The following is a 25,822-nucleotide window of genomic DNA, read 5'->3' on the forward strand; positions in this document are numbered from 1 at the left end:
AGTCTTCGGATGTCACCTCGATTGTTTACTTAATGGCGTCCAAATAGGAATATCAATGATATGAGAATACATATTATCAAGCACATGCATTGTGAATTGCTTTAAAATGCTTGGAATTTTGATATACGTTTAAGTATGTTATAAATCTTATTTGCAGATATGAGTTATATTGTAGAACATGAATTCTTCCTTTATACGAGGCAGTACCATTAGTGAAACATGAATTGCTTACTTTCCAGAGATATTAATTCGAGCATTGAATTGGCATAAGATATTAAGGTCATTAAGAAATAAGAACCCATACTAAATGAAGGCGATGACGTAGATGCGTACCTACAATTATTTGAAAAGAATGCGGATGCATTTAAACGGAACAATGAACATAAGCATGCAACACGATAAGTAGCAGTTCTGTCGGACAAACTACTGATATTGTTTGCAAGAATTAATGGACTACTCAAAACAAAAAAATGCACTTCTCCGCAGATATCATCTGAAAAGCAAGGCTCATCGTAAGAGGCCTAGTACTTCAAGACGCAAACAAAATAAAATATCGGTTGCACTGTGAAGAAGACCAGGCTGACCTGATATTCCGATCAATGGTGGATGCAGAGAATTCAATCGAGATGGTTGTTATGTCTGGTAAAGTAAATAAAGGCAGTAGTAGTTAACAGATGTTTAAATTTCGTATATCAATAAGGAAGAGCAAATCAGACCCCCCCCCCCCCCCTTTCCCAAGATGTTATATAACGTTAATTTGGAAAGTTGTCATGGTCATCTTCGCACTTCGTTCTCAATACTTTTCAACTTTGTCCTTGTTTGACTTTATAACTATATTGATGATATGAGCATCACTGATGAGTCTTATGTAGACGAAACGCACGTCTGGCGCACTAAATTATAATCCTGGTACCTTTGATAACTATTGGTTGGTTAAGAGAATGTTATCCGAGGTCTGTCATGTTGAAAAGATGATTTGAACAGGCATATATATTGTATAAGAAATTAAAAAAAGAACTTAAGTTAAATGTAAGATCACTCAGGAAACAGATGCCATGATACTCCGAAACATGATTGACACATAATCTGGAGATAGCGATGAAAATATAACTTTTGGCATGACTTTCTTTTTCTTTTAATGATATGAAAAGAAATGGACGTTTTAAAAAATGATAAAAAAAAAACAAGGTAAAGGACAGCGAGGAAACCTACATCATAATTAAGAATGGCTCGTTGTTCAAAAATACAATAACAGCAAGAAAGCAGTTACAGTATACAGATAGATACAACTTACTAGTACTCTGACAAGGGGATGCAGAGAAATAGTATGTAAAATTGCACTTGACATTCCATTGACAGGCAATTGTGAAAAATATAAAATAAAAGCATTTTCTACATTAGGAAATGCCTGTGCCAAGGCAGGAATACGACAGTTGTTTTTCATTCGTTAGATGTGATTGATCTTTTGATATTGTCATTTTTTGTTTAGTTTCCATTTTGAATTTCCATTGGAGTTCAATATTTTTGTTAATTTACCTTTTGCAAGTGTCTCCAAAAATTTCTATTTGCCTTGCATGCTATTAAAGTATATATTAACTGAATACTGCAGTTAAATGATTATGTAACAATGTACCCCGAAGATCTTGTACATGGCATTGCCAAGGTTATTATTTAAGACATGTTTGGTTACCTAATGATTAACTATCAGATCAAGGTGCAAATTTTACATCCAAAATGATGCAAAAACAAAGCCACCGAACATCAACTAGCCATCTTAAGACAAATCCCAGATGAACTTGTGGGAAAGATAAACGGTAGATTATACTCTTTGTCTCTTAAACTGAGTTTTACTGTGCGTATTGTTACATGTGTTTGGTTTTTCTACATTGGCTGGATGTATAGGGGGAGTGTTGAGATATCAAAAGACATAGTTAACCCCACCGCATGAAATAAAACGTTTGAAATGTATAGAAAAGGTTATGCTTATAAAAAATGAATACATTATGCAATCAAATCTATAGATTTATAAAAGTGTTGAAACATAAATTTATTGAATAAACAAATGATAAAAGAATTTTTTTTTTTATTTTCCTCTAGATACTGTCTTTTGGTTGTAAGAAGCTTATGTCCCAGTTTGGTAAAAATCCAATAATGGTTAATGAATTTAATATATGTTTTAAAAACAACAGACTGTGTTAACTGGAAAAAAAAGTCCGTTTATAAGGAATATACGGAAAACAGGAAATGAATTTACAAAATGACCTTCTAGATACTCGCTTTTGATCATAAACAAGCTTCTGTCCAAGTTTGCCGGGTAGAAATCCAGGAGAGTTTAAGAACGTTATTTACAATTTTAAAACTGAACCATAGAGTAAAGGTTTATATGTTAACTAGCAGAAAAACTACGTCCATTCATAAGTAGAATAATGTTAACAGGATTTTTTTTTACAAAATTTACTGCTCGTCGGTCGACATTATATAATGATCATGAGCAAAGTTCTGTCCAATTTTGGTAACAATCCAGCTGTAATAGTTTCGCAAAGCTTATAAAAGTTCCTAAACCTTAACCACAGAGTTAGTACTTGTGTATTTAGTATTTATAAAAAAGAAGATGTGGTATGATGCCAATGAGACAACTATCCACAAAAGACCAAACAGACACAAACATTAACAACAATGGGTCACCGTACGGCCTTCAACAATGAGCAAAGCCCATAACGCATAGTCAGCTATAAAAGGTCCCGATAAGACAATGTAAAATAATTCAAACGAGAAAACTAACGGCCTTATTTATGTAAAGAAATGAACGAAAAACAAATATGTAACACATAAACAAACGACAACCACTGAATTACAGGCTCCTGACTTGGGACAGGCACACAAGGCCGTAGGGCATGTGCATTTAAAGTGAGGCAATTCGCCGCACATACATCAATAATGTGGCGGGGTTAAACATGTTAGCGGGATTCCAACCCTCCCCTAACCTGGGACAGTGGTATAACAGTACAACATAAGAAACGAACTATAAAAATTAGTTGAAAAAGGCTTAACTCATCAGATAGACAAAAAATAAAAGTGGAAGTGGCCGGGTAGGATTGCTACATTTTGTATATATCGCTAGCTGTTGCGACAAAAGTCGCAGACATACTCAACAAAAATGAATGAAATAAGTACATAATTAATTATCTAAAATACTTTGGCAACTGTAAGGTCCATACTGCACATATTATTATCCAACACATCGCTCACAACAGCTTCATGAAAAGGGATGAATTTGAACTGCTGAAGTACCAAAACCACCGTAGATGATTTTGTTAATATTTCACCCTGTCTGGGACATATGAAGGAAAGCTTGAAATCGATCAACTAATATTTTTTTAATACAATATTCATAAATGACATAAATGACATCGAATAACATAAAATTTGGAAGATTGAAAAGTTTTTCTAATATTATTTCTTTTTAAAGATCTTGTTTGTACTTCTGGTATATTATTTCTTAGGTGGGGACAGTCGGTTATTTTGTTTAGCCCTCCCCCTTTTTCCTGAAATTGTTTTGGAAATTGGGGAGAGCTTTTTAAACAAATTATCCGGTCCATATGCAACTGACTACCTATGACCAAATATTTGTATAATTTATAGTAAGACTCCAAATCCATGGCAATGATCTGCAATGACTTATATAAAGGATTATACTGGTATTCACTGAAAGCTTTATAATATTAACAGAAAATTAAAAAAAGGAAAGAAAAGAAAAGAAAAGACGACGTTACGTATTTTCAAATCTACTTTATGATTGCAAACCATTTTTTATTAGATTTTGAACAGTGGCACTAAAAAGTATTTTCCTCCAATGTAAACTGCATTATATTTAGTGTGGTAATCTTTAAATATACCAGCAACGAAAAAATCATCTCGCTGTTCAAGATCATATGAGATTATGATATGCGTTTGTTCCTGTTTAATTTACATCACTTTATACAGTTTTAAATACCTAAAATGTTACAGTTGGCTGAAAGAGAAAGTTATTTTATTTTTAGGGTAGACAGGTTTAAAAGAGTCAAATAATTTTAAACACATGTTATTTTATATGGACATGATGCTGATGGAACCTTATGATTTGAATGTTGAATTGTCAATAAATGACATTTTGTTTAAAAGAATCATTTTTTACAAGACGTTTTATAAAGAAATAAACTATGTCTCCCTACAGTCTAAGTCGACTCGTCTGTTGTCACCCACCATCTTTGATAAACATTTGAATGCATGTATACTTAGCAACGTGCATCTAATGTTCTGAAATTTAGAAAAGTAAAGGAGAAATTTTCAAATTGCAGTTTAAAATACAAAAATGTCGAACTTGTGTACATTATGTATATGTGGGTAAGTAATTTTATTAAGATTATCTGTTACAATTTATAAATATAAATTTAAAGGGCAACGGGCACCTGTTGATCGTATTACCGGTGATTTAATTAACGTATCGGATTACACTAATCTCTTAAACTTGTTATTGGACATTGTATTGAAGACAAAGAAGTTGCTGAGATTCAATAGTAAAATCAAATTAAAATGCTGTTTATTATGATATTTAACAAGTCTAATTTCTGTAGCATGGGGGATAACTCTACACTAAAATTGAGTTGGCTAATGAACTACAATCATCTTTGATTTAGGACTTAAAGGTTACAATGAAATGATGGATCTGAACTGTGTCAATAAAGACATTAACAGATATACCTTTGAAATCATCTTGGACTAAAATGTAAATGTTTTGGTCTCAGAAGTAGAATAAACCTGAATGGTCAATTTATATATTTTGAGACTTAAACTTCATTGTTACTCTATTGTAAATGGCACATACATTGTACTGTAGATTCATTTATTTTCGTGGATTAGGGAAAACTTGCATGTTCGTGGATATCTAATTTCGTCGTTTTGATGAAGTCTACATATAAGCCTATAGAAAAGTTGTAATTCGTTGAACATTTAATTTCGTGGTTCACCTGTAACCACGAAATCCACGAAAATTGGTATCCAACTAAAATTAATGAATCCACAGTACAAGACATATTTTGGGGAAAAAGTACCCTTTTCAAATAATAATCGATTTTATTTTACATCTAAATAGATATAGGAAGATGTGGTGTGAGTGCCAATGAGACAACTCTCCATCCAAATAACAATTTAAAATTAAACCATTATAGGTTAAAGTACGGCCTTCAACACGGAGCCTTGGCTCACACCGAACAACAAGCTATAAAGGGCCCCAAAATTACTAGTGTAAAACCATTCAAACGGAAAAACCAACGGTCTAATCTATATAAACAAAACGAGAAAGACCACTTATCAAATGATTCCACTAAAACAATTCTGTATAGCTATATTTATCTGCCCTTATGGCCTAGCTAACAGGTCCTTATATCAAGTACATGTATCTTAGGGATTTGTAATATTCTACAGTGCATCAATTGTTTTTGATAATTGTTCAACCAATGAAACAAAATTGATAAATGTACATGTTTTAAGACGTAAATCATTTTCATCAGGGATTTTCATGGGAAAATCACTACCAATTTTAAAAGGACCATTCAAATTGGCACAAAAGTTCCTTCTATCTTGTAGTATAGTCGGATCTTCTACTACATATTCAAAGCAATTCTATATCCTATATGTGATATGATATATATGTCACTGAGATGATAAACAGCAATTGTGATTACATGTACCTTCCAATCGCTGGAATACGAGTGGAATACCTTCCAATTCCTCATGGTGATCATGAATCAAGGAATTCAGCATCATCCTTTCCTCTACACCATACAAACATAATCTGCTTTTATAAATGCCCAGACATTTTAATCCATCATTTATAGTGGCCTTTTATATAATCCTTTACCAAATAAAGTAAAATTGTCATTCATATGTGTATACATGCCTAATTTGTTTGTTCAACTACATGTAAGATTATACTTTACTTACATTTTGATTTCAATAACACAAAAATGATGTAAAAGCTTCTTTGTACTACTGTTTTTCTCTCTGCTCAAATGAATGAATCTTGCTTTGCATTTAAAAATACCATTGTTAATTTGTATAGTCATGATAGTTATTATTACTTAAGTTTGGTAGTGTCTAGCATAAAATTAAATATTTATGATAAGTGAGCATTTCTTATTATTGAAGAAATAAGATGTATTTGAATGGACAAGTTGACATTTATATATATATTCATGAACAAAAATGAAATGTACTGTACAATTTTGTAAATTCTTTTTAAAAAATCCTGCCTCAGTCATTTCAGTCACCTTTTTATCTTTTTATCTTTTTATCTCTCAAAACATATTTAAAGTTGATTTTCAAATAAATAAACTTTTCAGAATTATTGAATAATAAAATTTTATATAAATGAACAATTGAAAGCATTAAAACAAAGAAATGTTTATTTTTAGCTGTCAAATTTTTAACTGATATGTTTTCATATGGACAAAGAGAACTTTGTATTTATATACTTACAATGTAACTTTACATTAAATATGAGGATATCAATTTCAAAATGAATATAATCAAAAGTACTATATGAGAATACACTTTCCAAACTTGTTGATCCATGGAATATGAAAGAAAAGAATATTTTAAATGTTATACTAAACCTTTCAAATATATCTGTTACAGGAAAGCTGTGAAATTTCTAAACATTAAACTAACTTTATTGAGTATTCATTAAAAATTGAAAACTTATTGAAATTATTCAATTGAACAGATTTGGATAACAATTAAATCATTGTGCTAGGTATTTTAGGAATAGGAAGGGTTGTATTAGCATCAAAATCAATACTGATGAATATTATGTAGAAAAATGTAGATAAATGATTTCAGTAGTGATTCAAAGGGTAATTTACAGACACAATTATACATTTGACTTTTTTTTAGCTCTTTGGTTGGGTGGTTGTCTAGTTGACATATTCCCCATTTCCATTCTCAATTTTATGTATATAGTCATATTGTTAATTCATGTTGAAAAACAAAACTTTTAGTTCTTTTATTATAATATCTATGCGGAATTTCTTTGAGTTAGCAAAAAGAACGTCACTACCATGATTTTTGATATTTTGGTTCCTACTCCCAGTAACAAGGAAGACAAATGAATAAATGATTGTTGGCTAAACAGGTTGGCATAGGGCTCAATAATAAAACAAAATTTCATCTATACAAATTCTTTGGTACACTTTCTATCTTTTTACCACCTTTTTTAAATATCATCTACTTTATGAATATTTAAATGCTCTTTTTAAATCAAACTCTACTTCTGTTGATCATTAGGATAAATATTTTCCTATATTCAATTTGAAAATGTTTGAGTAGAAAATATAAATGAAAGGATATGACAGAAATATTTGATTAATATTCCAATATAAAATTATTTCTTTTTGTTGTTTTTCCCTTTTCATCAAAGGGTATTTTAAAATGAAAAGAAAAGATATATATATGAGGTGGTTTTATAAGTATTAGTTAAACAATTATTAATCTTTTTTTAGTTACACTTTCAGGTCAGACTCATTAAATTCACTATAACTATGCAAACTTTGAATCTTGATGGAAACTTTTATTTGATAAAAAAAAGTTTGAATGCCCCCGCCATTGGCGGATAGGGCATTCATTTAAATGTAACCCTTGACTTTCAATCCTTCTGTCTGTCCGTTTTTTTTGTCTTTTCATCTGTCCAATTTTCTGTGTCTCTTTATACTAAATCATGCTTAGAAGTAATGAATTGCTTTCTTGATTTTCCCCTTTTCCTCAGAAATTTGTAATATTTGCCAATGACTGAAAGTCTGTAGGTAATATACTTAATGGAACAATACATGTACAATCTCCTTTGGATAAATATGTTTCTTTAATAAATTTAATTAGTTAACTATTTGTTATTTTATTATTCTTTTATTTTCACGTCTTCATGTTTTTTATTTTAAGCATTAAAATTTTAGTTAAATTCTAAAAAAAAGTTCAAAAACTCCAGTTTGAAAGTGAAGTACCTAGTGACTGTAAAGTGTACTTGATCTGAAGATGTAAACACTTTATAATACCAAGGTGATCACCTGAACACAAATACATGTAGTTAGTATTAAAATTTTGATCATTGTTTAAGATAAGAACCAGTATACATTACTTGGACAGGTAAATTAGTATGTATGTTAAAGGTGTCTGTTATGTATTGATCCTGCTTACTTAAAATTGATTACAAACTTTATACATACTATATGTACCTGTCCCTTCAACTATTTTTCATCAAATTGACACTCCAATTTAAAGTATACAAATATTATCTTTCTTGATAATTTGACAAGATTTACTTGGTATAATTATACCTAAAGACATAAAGTTTGAATAAATATATTATCTATGTTATGTATAATCTCCGATAATTTCTAAATGTAAGGCCGTAAGGGCATTCAGAAAGTTTCCAAAATAAAAATACTAATAGTTTTCTAGCTGTTTCTTCCTGAGAAACACTATTCGATGCAGCCTATCATATTTTCCTGTCTGTCACAATTTTCTGAGCACAATGAGACAGCAACCTGATGAAAATACAACCAAAAGACATCTACAGGGTAACATATGGTCTTCAGCAATAGACAGATGCATGTCTATATAATATCTCTAAATGATCCAGAGTCTATAATGGTTTGCTCTACATATATCGACTAAGTCTGTATGATTGGTTTTTTTATTTACTAATAGCACCAGGCTGTTTCAGTTTTATCTTCTGAATTATTTCACATTATATTATCTTTGTTCTCTTGTAGTTTACAATAATGTAATGAGTTTGGTCATAGTTGAGATATGTACATTGGCCTCAACTAGAAAAACCTTTTGTTGGTGTCTTTTTTTTAATACTATCAACTGCAATACCTTATTTGTAGGCATCTAAACACATTTTTTTTTATTTTTTAAAACAGTTGTTGGCATGACACTGGTTATGTTCTTCTAATATTTTATGATAGTATGATACTAAACCCCTAGCGGGAGGGATTGTGCCTGATATTCACACGATGAAGACATAATCTTTCAATCAGTTTAATTGAGGTCTGGAGCTGGCATGTCAGTTAACTGCTAGTAGTCTGTTGTTATTTATGTATCATTGTCATTTTATTCATTTTCTTTTGTTACATCTTTTGACATCGGACTCACACTTCTCTTGAACTGAATTTTAATGTGTGTTTTGTTATGCGTTTACTTTTCTACATTGGCTGGAGGTATAGGGGAGGGTTGAGATCTCATAAACATGTTTAACCCTGCCGCAATTTTTGGCCTGTCCCGAGTCAGGAGCCTCTGGCCTTTGTTAGTCTTGTTTGATTTTTTATTTTAGTTTCTTGTGTCTAATTCGGAGTTTAGTATTGATTCACAATTTTTCAGTTTTTATGAACTTCCTGTTTTTAGATTTACCTTAGTTTTTGGTATTTTTTATCTACTTTTTTAATATGTCTTTGACATAATAATTTAATAATAAATTAAATTGGTCTTTGCTGGATAGTCGTCTCATGTGCAATCATACAGTATCTCTTTAATTTTTCACCATATATGGAATATATTCAGTGGCGGATCCAGTATTTTTCCAACCATTTGTTTCCCAAAAAAGGGGGAGGGGGCGCCTGGGCCTCCCTGGGATTTGCCTATGATACTGTTTATGAGTGTTAACTAATGATATATGAATTATGAAACACATTATTCTTGTGGAGAACTACATAATTAAATGAATTGAAATAGCAGGGAATATTATAAGAATAAAGTTGTAAAATTTTCTCCAAATTCAGTTTTGCCTGTTTAACAAATCAGGCAGCCCAGAATGAATGAAAACAAACAAAATATTTTATCATAAGTCTTTATTAAAGTACAATCACTGCTGATTTTTCCCAATGTTTACATTAACCTTATTCCACAGTTTTACTATCAACATTAGCAGAACATGACAATCTTTTGAAATAACATTATAATTTTGTTATTTTAGTTTCATAATATTGTTATTATAACATCCATATTTTCATTAGTTATGTCATTTTCAAAAGCAGTGTGCCCCATACTCTGATGAAGTTAGGAATTAAGATTTTAGAAATTTTGGGGAAATACTATCAGCTCTGTTTGTTATCATGAATAATCTTTCTCAGAAAAAAGAAAATAAACTATTTCCTTTACCTCTATTTTTGTTAGACTTTTACCACATCTTATTGTCTGCAAACATAACTCTTTAAAATCATGTAGTCATTTATATAACCTATTTCATCTAAATTGTTCCTATTTGAAATAGAGTTACTTCCCTTTGAGCTGTAAACAGATTTGATACAATAACAGCTGTCACCTGAAAAGATATTTTCATGTATAATTTACTTAAATTTAGCCTAATTCTATTTGGAACAAGTAAATTACTTGTATGATAAATTAAGATACATAAGTTTCAATTTACAACAAAATTAAAGTATTTAGAACTTGAATATCTTCATCATCTTGCAAATTGTCTTAGTTTGAAAAAGCCTATTTTAATATTTATATTTTTTAAACTTATTACTGATGAATCAACTTGATTTATTTCTTAATACAATATTATTATAAATTTGTGTGTGTATCTCTATAAAAAATTTTTTTTTTTTAAATTCAAATTTAAGGAGAGTTCCAAGAATAATCCATTTTTTTTTTACTTTCAGAAAGCATATGGTTCCACATGTTCACAAAGATATTATTGGCCAAGGTGATCCATCTTATAAAACTACTGAATATTCCAATGTCTATAGGCAGCATCCTCTCTGTCCACGGGAAAACTTTAAACCAAACCATGAGGCTATGCAAGGTGGTGACTTCCAAGATAGAACTACACAAAGGTAGGTCTTAATACCTCACTTCTTAAGTCTTACACAACCATAAGGCTATGCAACATGTAGACTTTGAAGAAAGAACAACTCAAAATTAGGTCTTAATACTGGACTTCTAGTCTTAACCCAACCACCAGGTTGTGACTTCTAAGATAGAACTACTCATGGGTAGGTGACAATACCTCACTTTTCAAGTCTTAACCCAACCATGAGGCTATGCAAGGTGGTGACTTCCAAGATAGAACAACTCAAAGGTAGGTCTTAATACCTGACTTCTTAAGTCTTACACAACCATGAGGCTATGCAAGGTGGTGACTTCCAAGATAGAACAACTCAAAGGTAGGTCATAATACCTCATTTTTATGTGTATTCCAAAATGATGAGGCCTTACAAGGTGGTAAACTACAAAGTTCATTAAGGTTAAGGTTTTGATGGTCCTTCCTATACATGTTTTGGATAAACATTCAAACTTTTGTCAAAGTTGCAGTTATGAGTATATTTTGCATTTATTATTCGATGACAGGTACCGGTAAGCAAATACATCAAATGTTGATAAAAACTTAGAGTAAAATGAATACCAAAAAGATTGCAGAACTTAAATAAAAAAAATAAAAACTGGTGTGAAATAATTTTAAAGAAAATTGGCCATACCTCTTTTTAGCTCACCTGGCCCAAAGGGCCAAGTGAGCTTTTCTCATCACTTGGTGTCCGTCGTCCGTCGTCTGTAAACTTTTAGAAAAATCTTCTCCTCTGAAACTACTGGGCTAAATTTAACCAAACTTAGCCACCATCATCATTGGGGTATATAGTTTAAAAATTGTGTCCGGTGACCTGGTATCCAACCAAGATGGCCGCCACGGCTAAAAATAGAACATAGGGGTAAAATGCAGTTTTTGGCTTATAACTCAATAACCAAAGCATTTAGAGCAAATCTGACAGAGGGTTAAATTGTTTATCAGGTCAAGATTTATCAGCCCTGAAATTTTCAGATGAATCTGACAACCTGTTGCTAGGTTGCTGCCCTTGAATCGATAATTTTAAGGAAATTTTGCTGTTTTTGGTTATTATCTTGAATATTATTATAGATAGAGATAAACTGTAAACAGCAAAAATGTTCAACAAAGTAAGATCTACAAATAAGTCAACATGACCAAAATGGTCAATTGACCCCCTAAGGAGTTATAAGCCCTATTTAGTCAATTTTTGTCGAGCCTGCGAATTTTGTAGCAGAAAGCTCGACATAGGGATAGTGATCCGGGGCAGTGTTAGCTCACTTCTTAAAAGCTTTATATTTTAGAAGGTGGGAGACCTGGATGCTTCATACTTTGTATATGGATGCCTCATGTTATGAAGTTTCCGTCAGTCACATGTCCAATGTCCTTCACCTCATTTTCATGGTTCAGTGACAACTTGAAAAAAAGTTAAGATTTTTTGTAATGTTAAATTCTCTCTTATTATAAGTAATAGGATAACTATATTTGGTATGTGCATACCTTGCAAGGTCCTCTTGCCTGTCAGACAGTTTTCACTTGACCTCGACCTCATTTCATGGATCAGTGAACAAGGTTAAGTTTTGGTGGTCAAGTCCATATCTGAGATACTATAAGCAACAGGTCTAGCATATTCGGTATATGGAAGCACTGTAAGGTGTACATGTCCAACTGGCAGGTGTCATCTGACCTTGACCTCATTTTCATGGTTCAGTGGTTATAGTTAAGTTTTTGTGTTTTGGTCTGTTTTTCTTATACTGTATGCAATAGGTCTTCTATATTTTGTGTATGGAATGGTTGTAAGGTGTACAGGTCTACCTGGCAGGTGTCATATGACCTTGACCTCATTTTCATGGTTCAGTGGTCAAAGTTAAGTTTTTGAGTTTTGGCCTTTTTTTCTAATACTATATGCAATTATGAGGTCAACTATAATTGGTGTATGGAAATATTTCATGATTTACATGTCAGTTGCGCAGGTTTTATTTGACCTTGACCTCATTTTTTACGGTTAATTGCTCAGTGTTAATCTTTTGTGTTTTGGTCTGTTTTTCTTACACTACATGTATAAGCAATAAGTCAATTTTATGTGTTGTATGGAAGAATTGTAAGCTGTATATGCCTACCTGGCATGGTTCATCTGACCTTGACCTCATTTTCATGGTTCAAAGGTCAATGTTTAGTTTTCTTGGTTTATGTTAAGTTTATGTGACAGTTGTAATAAAGCTTTATTATTAGGACTATCAACATAATATCAATGATAAGTAAAGAAGGCGAGACATTTCAGTGTGTGCACTCTTGTTAACAATTTTTGTAAAATTTGTAAATTTTGACTTACATTTCCACTGAAGCTATTGGGCCAAGTTCATTAAAGATAGAGATAATTTTAAGCAGAAAGAATGTTTAGAAAAGTAAGATCTTCAAACACATCCCCATCACCAAAACACAATTTTGTCATAAATCCATCAGTCTCCTTTGTTTAATATTCACATAGACCAAGGTGAGCGACACAGGCTCTTTGGAGCCTCTAGTTATTACTTGACACACATTAAGAAGGCATGCATTAGAAGGATAAACTTAAAATTTGGTAGGTATAATAGAAAAGGATTCCATCAGGCTTTACACTTCTAGACCAAACTTACATTAAGGTACTGGTAGGTAACGCTATGATGATGTTAATTTTAAACCAACAAAGAAAAACAATTACAATCCCAAAAAGTGTGGTAGATTATTAGTTGAAAAATTTCCTCTTACAGATTTAGTTGAAACTTCAGAATGAAATATGAATCTCTTTTGTGTAGAAATTGGAAAGAGAAATAAAAAGTTGTGGGAATTTATATACATGTACATATATAACACATTACAATCCTTTGACCCTTCAAACTAAATACTAAGCTTCCATTCCAACAACAAAAAGAAGCTGATTTAGTAAATAATATATCTCTGTTCTAAATATTAAAATTTTAATAATGAGCAGATAATTATATAAACAAATCTAAACATTACATATTATCTCCATGCGAGATGTTTCCTTAATTCTTTTCAAGGTTTAGAATTATAAAAAGGAATAAACACAATATGAAAGTAAACATAAACATAAACAACCATTTAATAAAAACCTTGAAATTTAGATAATCTATCAGATAAAACTCATTTATAGATAAACAAACTATTACTTACCACAAGTATTTCTAATACCATCAATACTTAAAATTCTTTGAAAAGAAACAGAAAACAACGATTATTACTGTGTTTTATATTTAAGCAAAACATGGTTAATTTTGTTTGATTATATGTTATTGAACACATGCTCCTAATCCTATGTACTAAATATCATAGACATAAAGGTTTGCATAACAAAATATCAACATTATTTTAAATATAATAATTGTAAATACTGCCAAAAAGAAACATGTCTCACAGAACATGCATGATATAAGAAGAGTTCATGGGGGAAAATGGACATTACCAGGGTATGCATGCAAGACATGATACATATACAACACATTTTAGTGTTGTTTTAACAAACAAAAACTATCATTAGTTGTGAATTGCAATTGAACATGGCTATCTTTTTTGCCCTTTCAATCCCTTTTTTCAGCTACATTGTAAGTTGCATACACAAAAGACCATGTAAAAGAGGATGTTTTTGCAAATTATTCTATGTTAATTATATATAGGTGCTTTAAAAAGACTAACATTTGTGGGAATATTGTTTCATAGGTATATTTTGAATCATATTTTCAAATTTTATACCAAACTGATAACTTACAAACTCACAAGTTGCAATTCAATATTGAGTTCTTCTTGGTACAAACTTTCAATTGTGGAGATGTTTTTAAATATTGTTACAAAGTGATCTTTCCTGATATGTTATGCTGAAAAGGGGGATAACTCATCAAACTATTTTTAGTGCATTTTTAGATCTTATTTAGATGTGACATGGCAATACCCTATCTACTGGTATGTCATTTTTGGAAAGGAAACCTTGGTATGAGTTATTTGGCCTTTTTATTTTGTTTTAAATTTGAGAAAAAATAGTAATACTGTACCAGATTTACTAACAGTAACCAAAAAATACAACTTTTGTATTAAAAATGAAGAAAAAATAGTTTGCATGAAAAAGATCAATAAGATTTTTCATTAAAGTTTATTTTTTGTTCTTGATTATAATTACAAAATTGAGTTCTTATTGGTATGAAATTGTATTAGATTTGTGAAAATGTTTTTAAAAATTCCAAAATGGGCTTTCATGCAGTTTTAACCTGAAAGGGGAATAACTTCCTGAGAAAACTTCCTAGTGAAAGTGACACAGTTTAAGCTGCAAAAGAACTTTAATAATTCCTATGAAAAATTGCATTGTCTATATTTACAGAAGTACAAGCTAAAAACACACCAGTATAACAATGGCCATGTCACATCTACTGGTATGTCATTTTTGGAAAAGAAACCTTGGTACGAGTTATTTGGCCTTTTTAATTTGTTTTTAACGTGAGAATAAAAAGTAACACTGTACCAATTTTACTAACAGTAAACAAAAAATACAACTTTTGTATTGAAATGAAGAAAAAATAGTTTGCATGAAAAAGATCAATAAGATTTCACTGATCTTTTATTATAGTTTATTTTTGGTTCCTGATTATAATTACTGATAGTGGTGACAGAAATGTTGAAAGTAAATAGTTTTTTCACACAAAACATAATAAAGACAGAAAGTTAATAAATAAACTTGCCAGTTTTGATTTTAATTATTCTGTAGATTACGTTTTAACTCACGGTGATTAGTTCTATGAATGCACTGATTGATATCCCCGATCTCATTTTATAATTAAATAATATGTATTCATAGCGTAAATTTTTAGTATTATTCTTACAATAAAATCTCAATTTGTCAAATCAAGTATTAAAAATAATAAACAGTCGGCTAGAACCATGGTGATTTATTGAGCCTATCTGCTTGCATACATAATATTAAACTTAAACTGTGTTAAGCTACAGGGTACCAATAAAAATTCAATATCGAAATGCATCAACATGAAGGCTCAATTAGGGGTAACCGTTATCAAAAACTATTGATAACCATGTATTAAAGGGTCTTATGAATATATTAGAGAAATCGTACCTCTATTTGATAACAATGTATAAGAATCTACTTAAGCCAATGGATATTTACCCTCGTACTCTGTAATTATAGTTCACACCCTTGAAAGCAACTTATTATTTGGTATTTAATTCGGGGGACTAACCGTCCATACAAGTTTTAGGAATTTATATACCCCATCTATAATGTAAACATGCCCATTTAAGCTCACATGATATAAAAGGTGAAAAATCAATTAAGAAGACATTATATTGGAATACCCACATCAGTGAACATGGCTTATATTCTGTTGGATAAAGACGGGGGTATCCCTGGACACAGTAAGGAGGCTATGACTCCAAGAAATACTCCCAGGGATACAAATGTAAGGCGTCATGATCCAGAATTCTTTACAAAACTGGATGAGCAAAATATTCAGAGAATAGATGACCGTGAAAGTCGACGTAAAGAGGATGCTAAATGGATGATTTATGATAAAAGGGGTGATGATAGAGCAATGCCTGTTAGTAGGCAAAATAATATTGGATATACACAGGAAGATATGGCCCAAAATTCTCCTCGAGATCACGAATTTTATACAAAACTTGATGAGGAAAGTGTCACTAGGATTCGTGATAGGGAAAATAAACGTCAAGAGGCTGCTAAATGGATGGTTTATGATAAAGTGGCCTATGATAAAGCAGTTCCTGTAATTGGTAAAAGTCCTAGGCGAGGGTTAGTACAATGTTGTAGGACCCATTTTTAAGGAATAGAAAGATAAATTCATGAAAAACATAGAAAACATGTATAGTGTTAATTTGGCTCTGTTCCTCGTGCTCTAGACTGGCTGTAACTTATTCTTCTTTTTATGAAAGTTAAAAACTAAGCTTCTAATAGTAAATTTTTTTGGTAAGTTTTATTATAAAATCCTAGATCTTGCTAATTTTTGTACAAAAAAAACCTAGATTATGGCTTTAGTTTAATTTAAGCATAAAAATATGAAGATAATGGTACATTGTTGTATTTATTCATGAAAATAAGTCTTATAAAAAATGGTTTGTATGACAAAGCTAGATGCATGGTTAGTATGATGAAACTGTTTCTTGTTTCAAATTTTGTACCATACACTAGGGTTAGTATGATCTTACTACTATTACTGTTTTTGAAGGACCTAAAGACTGAAGGGTAATGTATTCCAGATTTTACAGTCCTTGCCAAGCATGCCAAGGGATGGTATCATCTTCAACTTGTTTCTTCTTATGAAGTTTTGTATTTTTATGCATTATTAAAAAAAAGTTACTCTAGTCAATGTTTTATTTACTTGTCTGAAGAATGTTCCTTCGTTATGTTGGACAAATTGTGCTATTCAGAATAGTCCTTTATATCTATGTCAGATCCGGTCTACCATACTATTAAATGTAACTACAATTTTGAAATAAATAAGGCAATTAAATGTAAAACTTAAAGGTGGCAAATTACTAAGTAAAATATTTAAATAAAATTTGTAGAAGTCAATTATACAAGTTTTGATTTAAACAATAACATTTATATTCAGTAGAGATTTTTGGTTACATTTAAAGTCATTAAATTGTTTTGAAATTTGAAAAGATCTATAGAAAAAAAAGTTATGTGCTAGCTAACAAAATACAGCTACACGACATGTCACATGGAAAAGTGATGTATTTTAAAGTATACCATTAACATGATTAAAGGATGTGACAGTTTAAACTCTTGTAATGTCATATTTTACCAGATAAAATTCTTGTATCCAGTTCAAATGTCTTTTTGGATAGAGGGTCTCATTGGGGGGTTGTCTTGATGATTCCTTTGTATGATTCCAGTATCCCGCTTATCATTGTAATAATAACGCTTTTAATTTCATGCGTCAGCCCAACTGTTTTCAAGCACAATAATTTTACTTTTAAGAGTCAGGCTTACAAAAAAATCTGTCAATCTAGCATCATGCTTAGACCCCGTTAGCCCCAGTATGCATTGTACCTGTTGGTGTATGTATTTTATTCAGGATATATTTGCTTGACTTCAATCCTATTGTAAAATATAGATTTTTTTTTAATTTTGTAGGATTTCAATTTTTCTGATTTTTTTTTCCTTTTCTTTACTTAATTGATTATCTGTCACCATTCCAGACATTAATAATCTCATCATTCAAGAGATCTAAGACTAGCTTTCTTTACCTTTATGTCAGAAAAGACAACAATGCTCATGAGAAAAACTCATTTGATTAAAATATCATTGTTTTTTTTCCTTACAAGATTTTATCTTTTTGCATTCTTTAGAAAAGGTGCTTTTATTATCTGATTTTGTTTCTTTTTTTTTTTTTTTTTAAATTGACCCCTTGTAATTCCCTCCTACATCAATAAAATTGTTCATCTGATTATTTTTATGACATAAGAACAACATTGGAAAAATCTTTTTTGAGGAAGCTATAAATGTTCATCGAATGAAAAAATATAAATATTCTTGGATACTTGATTTTGTGGTTTGCCAAAAGTTGAAAACTTTGCATACAATCCTTTCCTATGAGAAATTTTGATACATTGTTATAATTCAGGACTTGTCTTTTCCCAAAAAACCTACAAATCCTGGACAAAAGGTTCTTAATGACTAATAATGACCCCAGAGTATATGGATAGCTTCTAAACACAAAGAGTCTGGTCAAGTTGTTGATTAATTTAGTAGAAACAGAGACATTTAGTTAAATTTATATTATATTTCTCGTAGGAATGACAAGATTTGATATTGTTACAAATTTTGTTCCTTACAGAATAAAAGGTACAGAATACTTGTTCTAAAAGGAACAGATATTATCTGATTGTTTATAACAGTTTCCAGGGAACTTCTGTTAGGCTCAACAAGTATACATTGACATCTGCAATACAAAATTATTAAGACCACAATTAATAAAGAGATTTATACTGCAACAAGTTGTGTTTATTTCCTAAATATAGTAGCACAGCTATATTTTGTACATGTGCAATGTCATTTTTTTTCCACAGTCAGGGGTTCATTAAGGGATGAAAATAAGTTTGAAATTTGTGTTACAATTTAAATAGCTATGAATTTATTTATTTAAGTTGCAGTATAACAACAATATTAGGTCAATGTCAGAAAAAAAATCAACTTTTTTGTACTCTGCACAAAAACTGGAGAAGGGCTCGGTAGAACCTCGCTCTAAACCCCAGTTTCTCAGCCTCATACAAAAAAAATGATATCTTTCTGACATTGATCTAATATTGTATATAGAACAATCTACTGATTAAACTATATGTATTGGACATACATATAAACAAATGGGAGGATATAAATAGTGTATTTATTACTCAGCCCTCCCGCTTTTTTAGCTCACCTGGCCCATAGGGCCAAGTGAGCTTTTTTCATCACTTGTTGTCGTCGTTGTCATCATTAACTTTTACAAAAATCTTCTCCTCTGAAACTTCTAGACCAAATTTAACAAAACTTGGCCACAACCATCATTGGGGTATCTAGTTTAAAAAATGTGTCTGTTGACCTGGCCAACCAACCAAGATGGCCTCCATGGCTAAAAATAGAACATAGAGGGAAAATGTAGATTTTGGCTTATAACTCTGAAACCAAAGCATTTAGAGCAATCTGACATGGTGTAAAATTGTTTATCAGGTCAAGATCTATCTGCCCAGAAATTTCAGATGAATCTGACAACCCGTTATTTGGTTGCTGTCCCTAAATTGGTAATTTTAAGGAAATTTTGCAGTTTTTGGTTATTATCTTGAATATTATTATAGATAGCGATAAACTGTAAACATCAATAATGTTCAGCAAAGTAAGACCTACAAATAAGTCAGCATGATCAACATGGTCAATTAACCCATTAAGGAGTTATTGCCTTTTATAGTAAATTTTTAACAATTTTCATAAATTCGTTAAATCTGGTAATTTGTTATTAGTTTATGATATGCACATACTGACCAAGGGGAGCGACACAATAAAGAGCCTCTAGTTATCTCATGAAATATTTTTCCTTTCTTTTACAGACAAGATTATGTACCACATCCTATTGAGAAGCCCTATGTCAGACAGGCTGAGCAATATAAAAGACCAGAAGGAAATATGGATGGCATGACGTCTTACAAGAAAGAATATACAGGTTGGTTAGAACTTTTGAAAATATTACTGTTTCCTTGGTATTTTGCTTTTAAAATGAACCTGTCTTTGTGTCTGTCTGTTTTGGTTTTACTTTCTTCAAACTACATAGTTCCTTGTCATTTTTAGGTTGAATACTATAAAATACATTCGAATTTTTCATATTTACTATTATTGAAATTTTAAAACACTTCGAGGATTTCAATGCTTTGAAATTTGTGTCCAACAGAATAAGAAAAAATTACTGGGAAACAAGAGATCCCAAATTTTATTCCAAATTGAAACACTCAACTATTTCTTTGCCCAATGTTTGGATTTTGATTGATATATATATAAAAAAAAAACTGCTTTCATGCAAATATAGTATCAGTAACATTTTAATAATCTTTAAGTAACTTAGATTAACCCATTCCTCCATTGAATTTTTTTTTTTGCATACTTGATTTGCATAGAATTTTTCAATAAACTTCTGATAATATGCTTTCAGGTATTAATGCATTGTGAAAAACTAATATTTCATCAAATTTAAGACGGATATTCTTTTGATATTCCTTTTCATATTTGATACAAATTTTATTTAGTCTACTCCAGACACTTTGTAGTCAAAGTGTATCAACTGAGGTACTACACAGGCGTCAAAAGACATCATTTATTATTATGGAGTAAAGGGTTGAGCAATGTTAAAGATTCAATTACAGAAAAATTGCTAAATCTTGCACAATGAATATTATAAAATTGAGATTGTTTAAGTATAAAACTGATACAGAAAAGGTTTCTAATTATTTTTGTCTCCCTTAAGACCTGAATATTTAGTAATTACAACATCTATTGGGACAAACAAACAAAATGTAATTGCACACAAGCCAATAAGCAAATGATTTGTAATTATCCTCATTATAAATGATGTTAGATATATAAGAGGTTTCTGAGTGTATGTATTGTCTAACTTACAAACTCTGAGGTTTTCATCAGTACACAAAATGTATGTTGGTTCTATAATGGCTCTGTTCCAATAATCTTTATTTTTCCCTAGAACATGATTATTATTTATGATATCAGTGTTTTTAACTGTTCTGATTTTTTCTCATGAAAAGAAACTGTATTACAGTATATGTACATGTAAATTGAAACAATATAAGGTTTGGGACAATAAGGGGTTGTGAATCAGTCATATTTCTTCCTCTTAATCTGTTGAGTTAAAACTGGTTTTTATATTGCTCGAATTTCATTTCAATTGATAATTTGTTTTTCTTTAATAGCTGTATTATGTTATGGTTATTAAAAATTTAAAGAATTATAATTCACATTTTATATTAAAACCAGCATTTTAATTTTTTTTTTAATATCAAGTTCTTCAATTTCCATTGCTTTGACAAACCATTGTCATAATAGAAAGAAGTTTTTTGACTGATATGCTCATTTTCAAATGATTTTGAAAATTTTAATATGAATGTTTGATGAAATCCTACAGTGAAATCAATAAAATAGGAATCGGTATCCTTATAAATTATAACACCAATGCTTGTAATCTGGGCCAAAGTAAGAAGAATTGATTTCCCGATCTGTTGTGTTATATATCCTAGTAACGTCAAGGATTTTTTTTCTTAAGTGCTATTAAGACAGGAAAATACTTCAACCTGCTACAAACAATCTTAACGTTAACAAGAAAGATATCGTGAGAACGTGCAAGAAACTGGGATATTAGTAAAGAAATTGTTTTTAAGTTCAATAAACATGTATGTCTTTGTCAACAACCACTATTATAAATTAATCTTGATACATTAGATATTGTTTAAACTTTTACTTAGACTAAGTTTTTGTGCAAGCTGAATAACTTGTTGAGAAATTCCACGTTCCTTAAATCTTTTACATTGATTACAGGTTTTTATTTAAATTTTAATGTCTAGATAACATGACACCTTTAGTTTTAAAAAAGCCAAAGAATTAAGTTGGTGACAAATTAGCCCTAAAGTAAAATCATTTTTTAAACCTTCTGAGATATATGCAATTTATCTACTTTAATAAAGCATTGCAGCTTTGGTTAAAATTATTTTCAAATTATTATGATTAAGAATAATCAATGTAGGCCTTCTCATTTGTGTCACCATTTATATTAAACTCTGATAATGATGCTGATTTTTAGGAATTTCTTTGATTTTCCAAGTGTTGTTCAAATAACTCTTTAGATGCTGTAAATTTTTTGTTCCAGAAATTTTCTTACATAATAATATGATAACTATTAAGTTGATTTGACAGGTAAATTTAAACAAGATGGTGATGTGCGATTTGTGAATTCCTGTATATTTTCAAATTTTAAAGAAAAACTGAATTAAACGTGTCCAAACCAATAGGTGTTATGTCAATATGGAGTTAATGGTAGCAAATTATTACTTCTAAATAAACTCATCATAGATACTAAATTTAGTATATACGCCAGACGCACCTTTCGACTACAAAAGACTCATCAGTGACGCTCGAATCCAAAAAAGTAAAAAATGCCAAATAAAGTATGAAGTTGAAGTGCATTCAGAACCAAAATGCCTTAGAAAAGTTTTACCAAATACAGCTAAGTTAATCTATGCCTGAGGTAGAAAAGCCTTAGTATTTCAAAAAATTCTAAAATTTGTAAACAGTAAAATTATGAATATAACCATATCAATGACAATTCATGTCAGCACAAAAAGTGCTGACTACTGGGCTTGTGATACCCTCGGGGAAAAATTTCTAATCACTTTGTTATAGAGTTCAGTTCCCTTTATCCATATTGCAAACAACAAGGGTATATGTTTTAAAACAACAAGAGACTATGTAAACTTGTGTTGAAATTACAATTTGTTCTTGTTTCCTTTGATTCAAATTAAATTGTTAATTTTGTATCTGTGTTTGTTCTTGGATCATGCAAAATAAAGCCTTTCCTTTAATATATTTACATGTTAGCTTAAATTATTGTGGAAATATCTCCTGATGTCGTCAGTGGATATTTCTACATAGATATTGAGATATGACAGAATTTTGAAGATTAAATATTCCTCATTAATTTCCATTGAACTGTATATCGAGTATGACTTTTGTTCATTTGTTAAATATGACAAGTAGTTATCAATGTCCGAGGTCAAACTCTTCAATCTAATGATAAAAGGTACAAAGAAATTCCATTAGAATTGATTTACTCAACGTTTTCTTAAGATCATTGTTGTTTATATTTGAACTTCTCTTTTTCCGTATACACTTCATAGTTTTTTGATAAATGATATATAGATTTATATTGACACAACAATTTGAACTGATTTATAAATTTAAATGTCTGAATGGAAAAGACTAACTTGCACTTAACAATGTTTCTTTGTTGATCAGATTTGGGTAAATATTGATGTATTGATGATGTTGCTATTGGTGAAAAGGGGAGATAACTCAAAATTAAAAAAAAAAATATTATAAAAAGTTGCTATTGATAATATCCTAGTTTTACTGTTTTAATTTCTTTTAAAAGATAGAATCAGTAAAAACAATAAATGTTTTTGATTTAAATTATGGTTAAAAAAACCTCTTTAATTTAGTAAAGGGAAGCATTATTCAATAAAGTAAAGTAATAATTATGTATTGTGTAAAGGAAACCAGTATTATCCTAGTATAATCTATAGACCTGTAAAATAGGTATAAATAAGGTATAACCTATATTAACTGAAATTTTCTGTATTTGAGTTGGGGAGGAGTATGGTTGGATATAAACTGTTGTATTTACTGACAGTCCTTATTCTGAATTAGTTTTTAATAAATTTACATTTTTTTTAATGATTTCTCTGATCTTGATGAAGACTAAGATAACAATGCTGACTTCTTAATATTGAATCTTACATTTGTATTTTCAGAAAAGCACCCAGAACGAGTGCATGCTATTAAACACGATGGACAGAGACTACCAGGAGGCAGGTTTGAAGGAGAACCAACATATAGAGGTACTTGTTTATATTTAGAATATAAATTAAAAAAATCATAGGTTTTAAAAATAAGGAGATGTGGTATTATTGCCTATTAGACAACTATATAAGTGTATGGCAATCAACAATGACAAAAAACCATACTAAAAAGTCTACTTTTAAAGGCTTGAACATGAAAAATGTGGAATAAACGAGAAAACTATGACAGCATAATTTATACCAATACAATTAACAAAATAAGAAGACATTTTTATATGTGATTGATTTTGAGTTTTCATTGAGAATGGTTTAACAATTTCTCTTTTTTTGATATTAACAACATATATCAAATTACTAAAATGAATTCAAATCTTCATTTATTTTTAAGCTGACTACAAAAAATGGGATGCCAGTCGACAACAACCTTATGGCTTAAGAGATTCCTATCAGGCTCCAACACAAAGATTTGAAGGAGAGAGTACCATGCATCATGATTTCCGTAAATATAACCAGGCCAAACGTGAACCTTTAAGACCAATGGAAGCTGCTATCGGATCGGACCAACCATTTGCTGACATGACAGATTATCGTGCTGAATACAAGAAACATGCTCTCCCCGCCAAACACCTCCATCAACAAGAGGGATACAAACCATCATCGGCACCACTGGATGACCTTACAACCTTCAGACGAGACTACAAAGGTCAACATGGACAACCAACCAGGAGCTTTAAACCTGACAATGCTGCTTTCTCATCTGGACAACCACTGGAAGATACAACAACCAATCGTAAAGATTATATCAAATGGCCAATGGATAGACCATATGTACATCAACATGACGCATACCAAAAACCTGAGGGTGAAATGTACACACAAACAACTCATAACGCTACATACACACAACTACCATTAACTAAAAATCTGGCAATGAGACCAACATCTGCTGGCAAAGCAAGAAATGCTCCATTTGATGGCACAACTAATTATTCTCAAGATTATAAGAAATGGGCATTACAGAAAAATCAACCTCACCAAAGAGATGAATATCAACCTAATGCGGCTCCATTTGAAGGCATGCCCACATACAAGGCTCACTATGTACCTCATGGTGTTCATCCAACTCAGTCATTCCGGCCAGATAACACAGCATTCCAGAGTAATGCTAGATTTGAAGATGGTACAATGTACAGAACTGATTATACCAAAAAACAAATGCCACTTTGTCCATGCCATGATCCACAATTACCAGCTAATAGAGTGATCATGTGTGAAAGACATAATGTACCTGTCATGTCTACAATACAGAAATTACCCATGTCGGCACGTACACCCATGGCTGTAGCTTAACATTCTTATATCTTATGTCTGTGATATATACTATATTTTTATAAAGAAATGCTGCTGAACACTATTACATAACATGATATCTACATGAAAAGAATTTATTGTGATAAAGAAATATTCTGGATGGGAAGATATTCTCCTGCATCAGAATACATGTTCCATATTGTATACTTTAGATATGTTTTTTTTTAATTTCACTGAGGTTGTTTATTATCACTGAAAAAAATCATGATTTAAAATTTGTTTTTTCAAAGATTTTTTTAAATTTGTTAGAAAAAGAACATCAGAGCTTGGTTAAGATTTCTGCCAATGTTAATATTAGATAACAAAACAAAAGTGCGTTTTTTTTACCTCTTAAGTGAAAGATGTTGTGGGTAGTATCTGGTATAATACCATTTCTAGAGTGATTATATTGTCTTGAAGATTTCTTGGGTATAGAAGTTTCCTTTATTATACTATAATACTCTTTTACTATTGTTTATTTATTCT

General features: G+C 30.7%; 1 protein-coding gene across 4 annotated transcripts; it reads left to right on the forward strand.

Moving 5' to 3' along the window:
* Positions 1-4,232: 4,232 nt before the first annotated feature.
* Positions 4,233-25,822, forward strand: LOC134714465 (stabilizer of axonemal microtubules 2-like). 4 transcript variants are annotated; one of them, XM_063575739.1, is made up of 6 exons: positions 4,233-4,383; positions 10,698-10,840; positions 11,086-11,116; positions 19,961-20,073; positions 23,939-24,025; positions 24,375-25,822. In XM_063575739.1, the coding sequence occupies exons 1-6, from the start codon at positions 4,352-4,354 to the stop codon at positions 25,334-25,336; spliced, it is 1,368 nt and encodes a 455-aa protein (XP_063431809.1). In that variant the 5' UTR covers positions 4,233-4,351; the 3' UTR covers positions 25,337-25,822. The 4 variants fall into 4 exon arrangements, with proteins under 4 accessions (XP_063431809.1, XP_063431810.1, XP_063431808.1 ...); XM_063575740.1 differs by lacking the exon at positions 11,086-11,116 and adding an exon at positions 11,171-11,201; XM_063575738.1 differs by lacking the exon at positions 11,086-11,116 and having other exon boundaries at positions 10,698-10,871.

This window comes from Mytilus trossulus, chromosome 4 (assembly GCF_036588685.1).
Source record: "Mytilus trossulus isolate FHL-02 chromosome 4, PNRI_Mtr1.1.1.hap1, whole genome shotgun sequence".
Lineage (NCBI taxonomy): Eukaryota > Metazoa > Mollusca > Bivalvia > Mytilida > Mytilidae > Mytilus > Mytilus trossulus.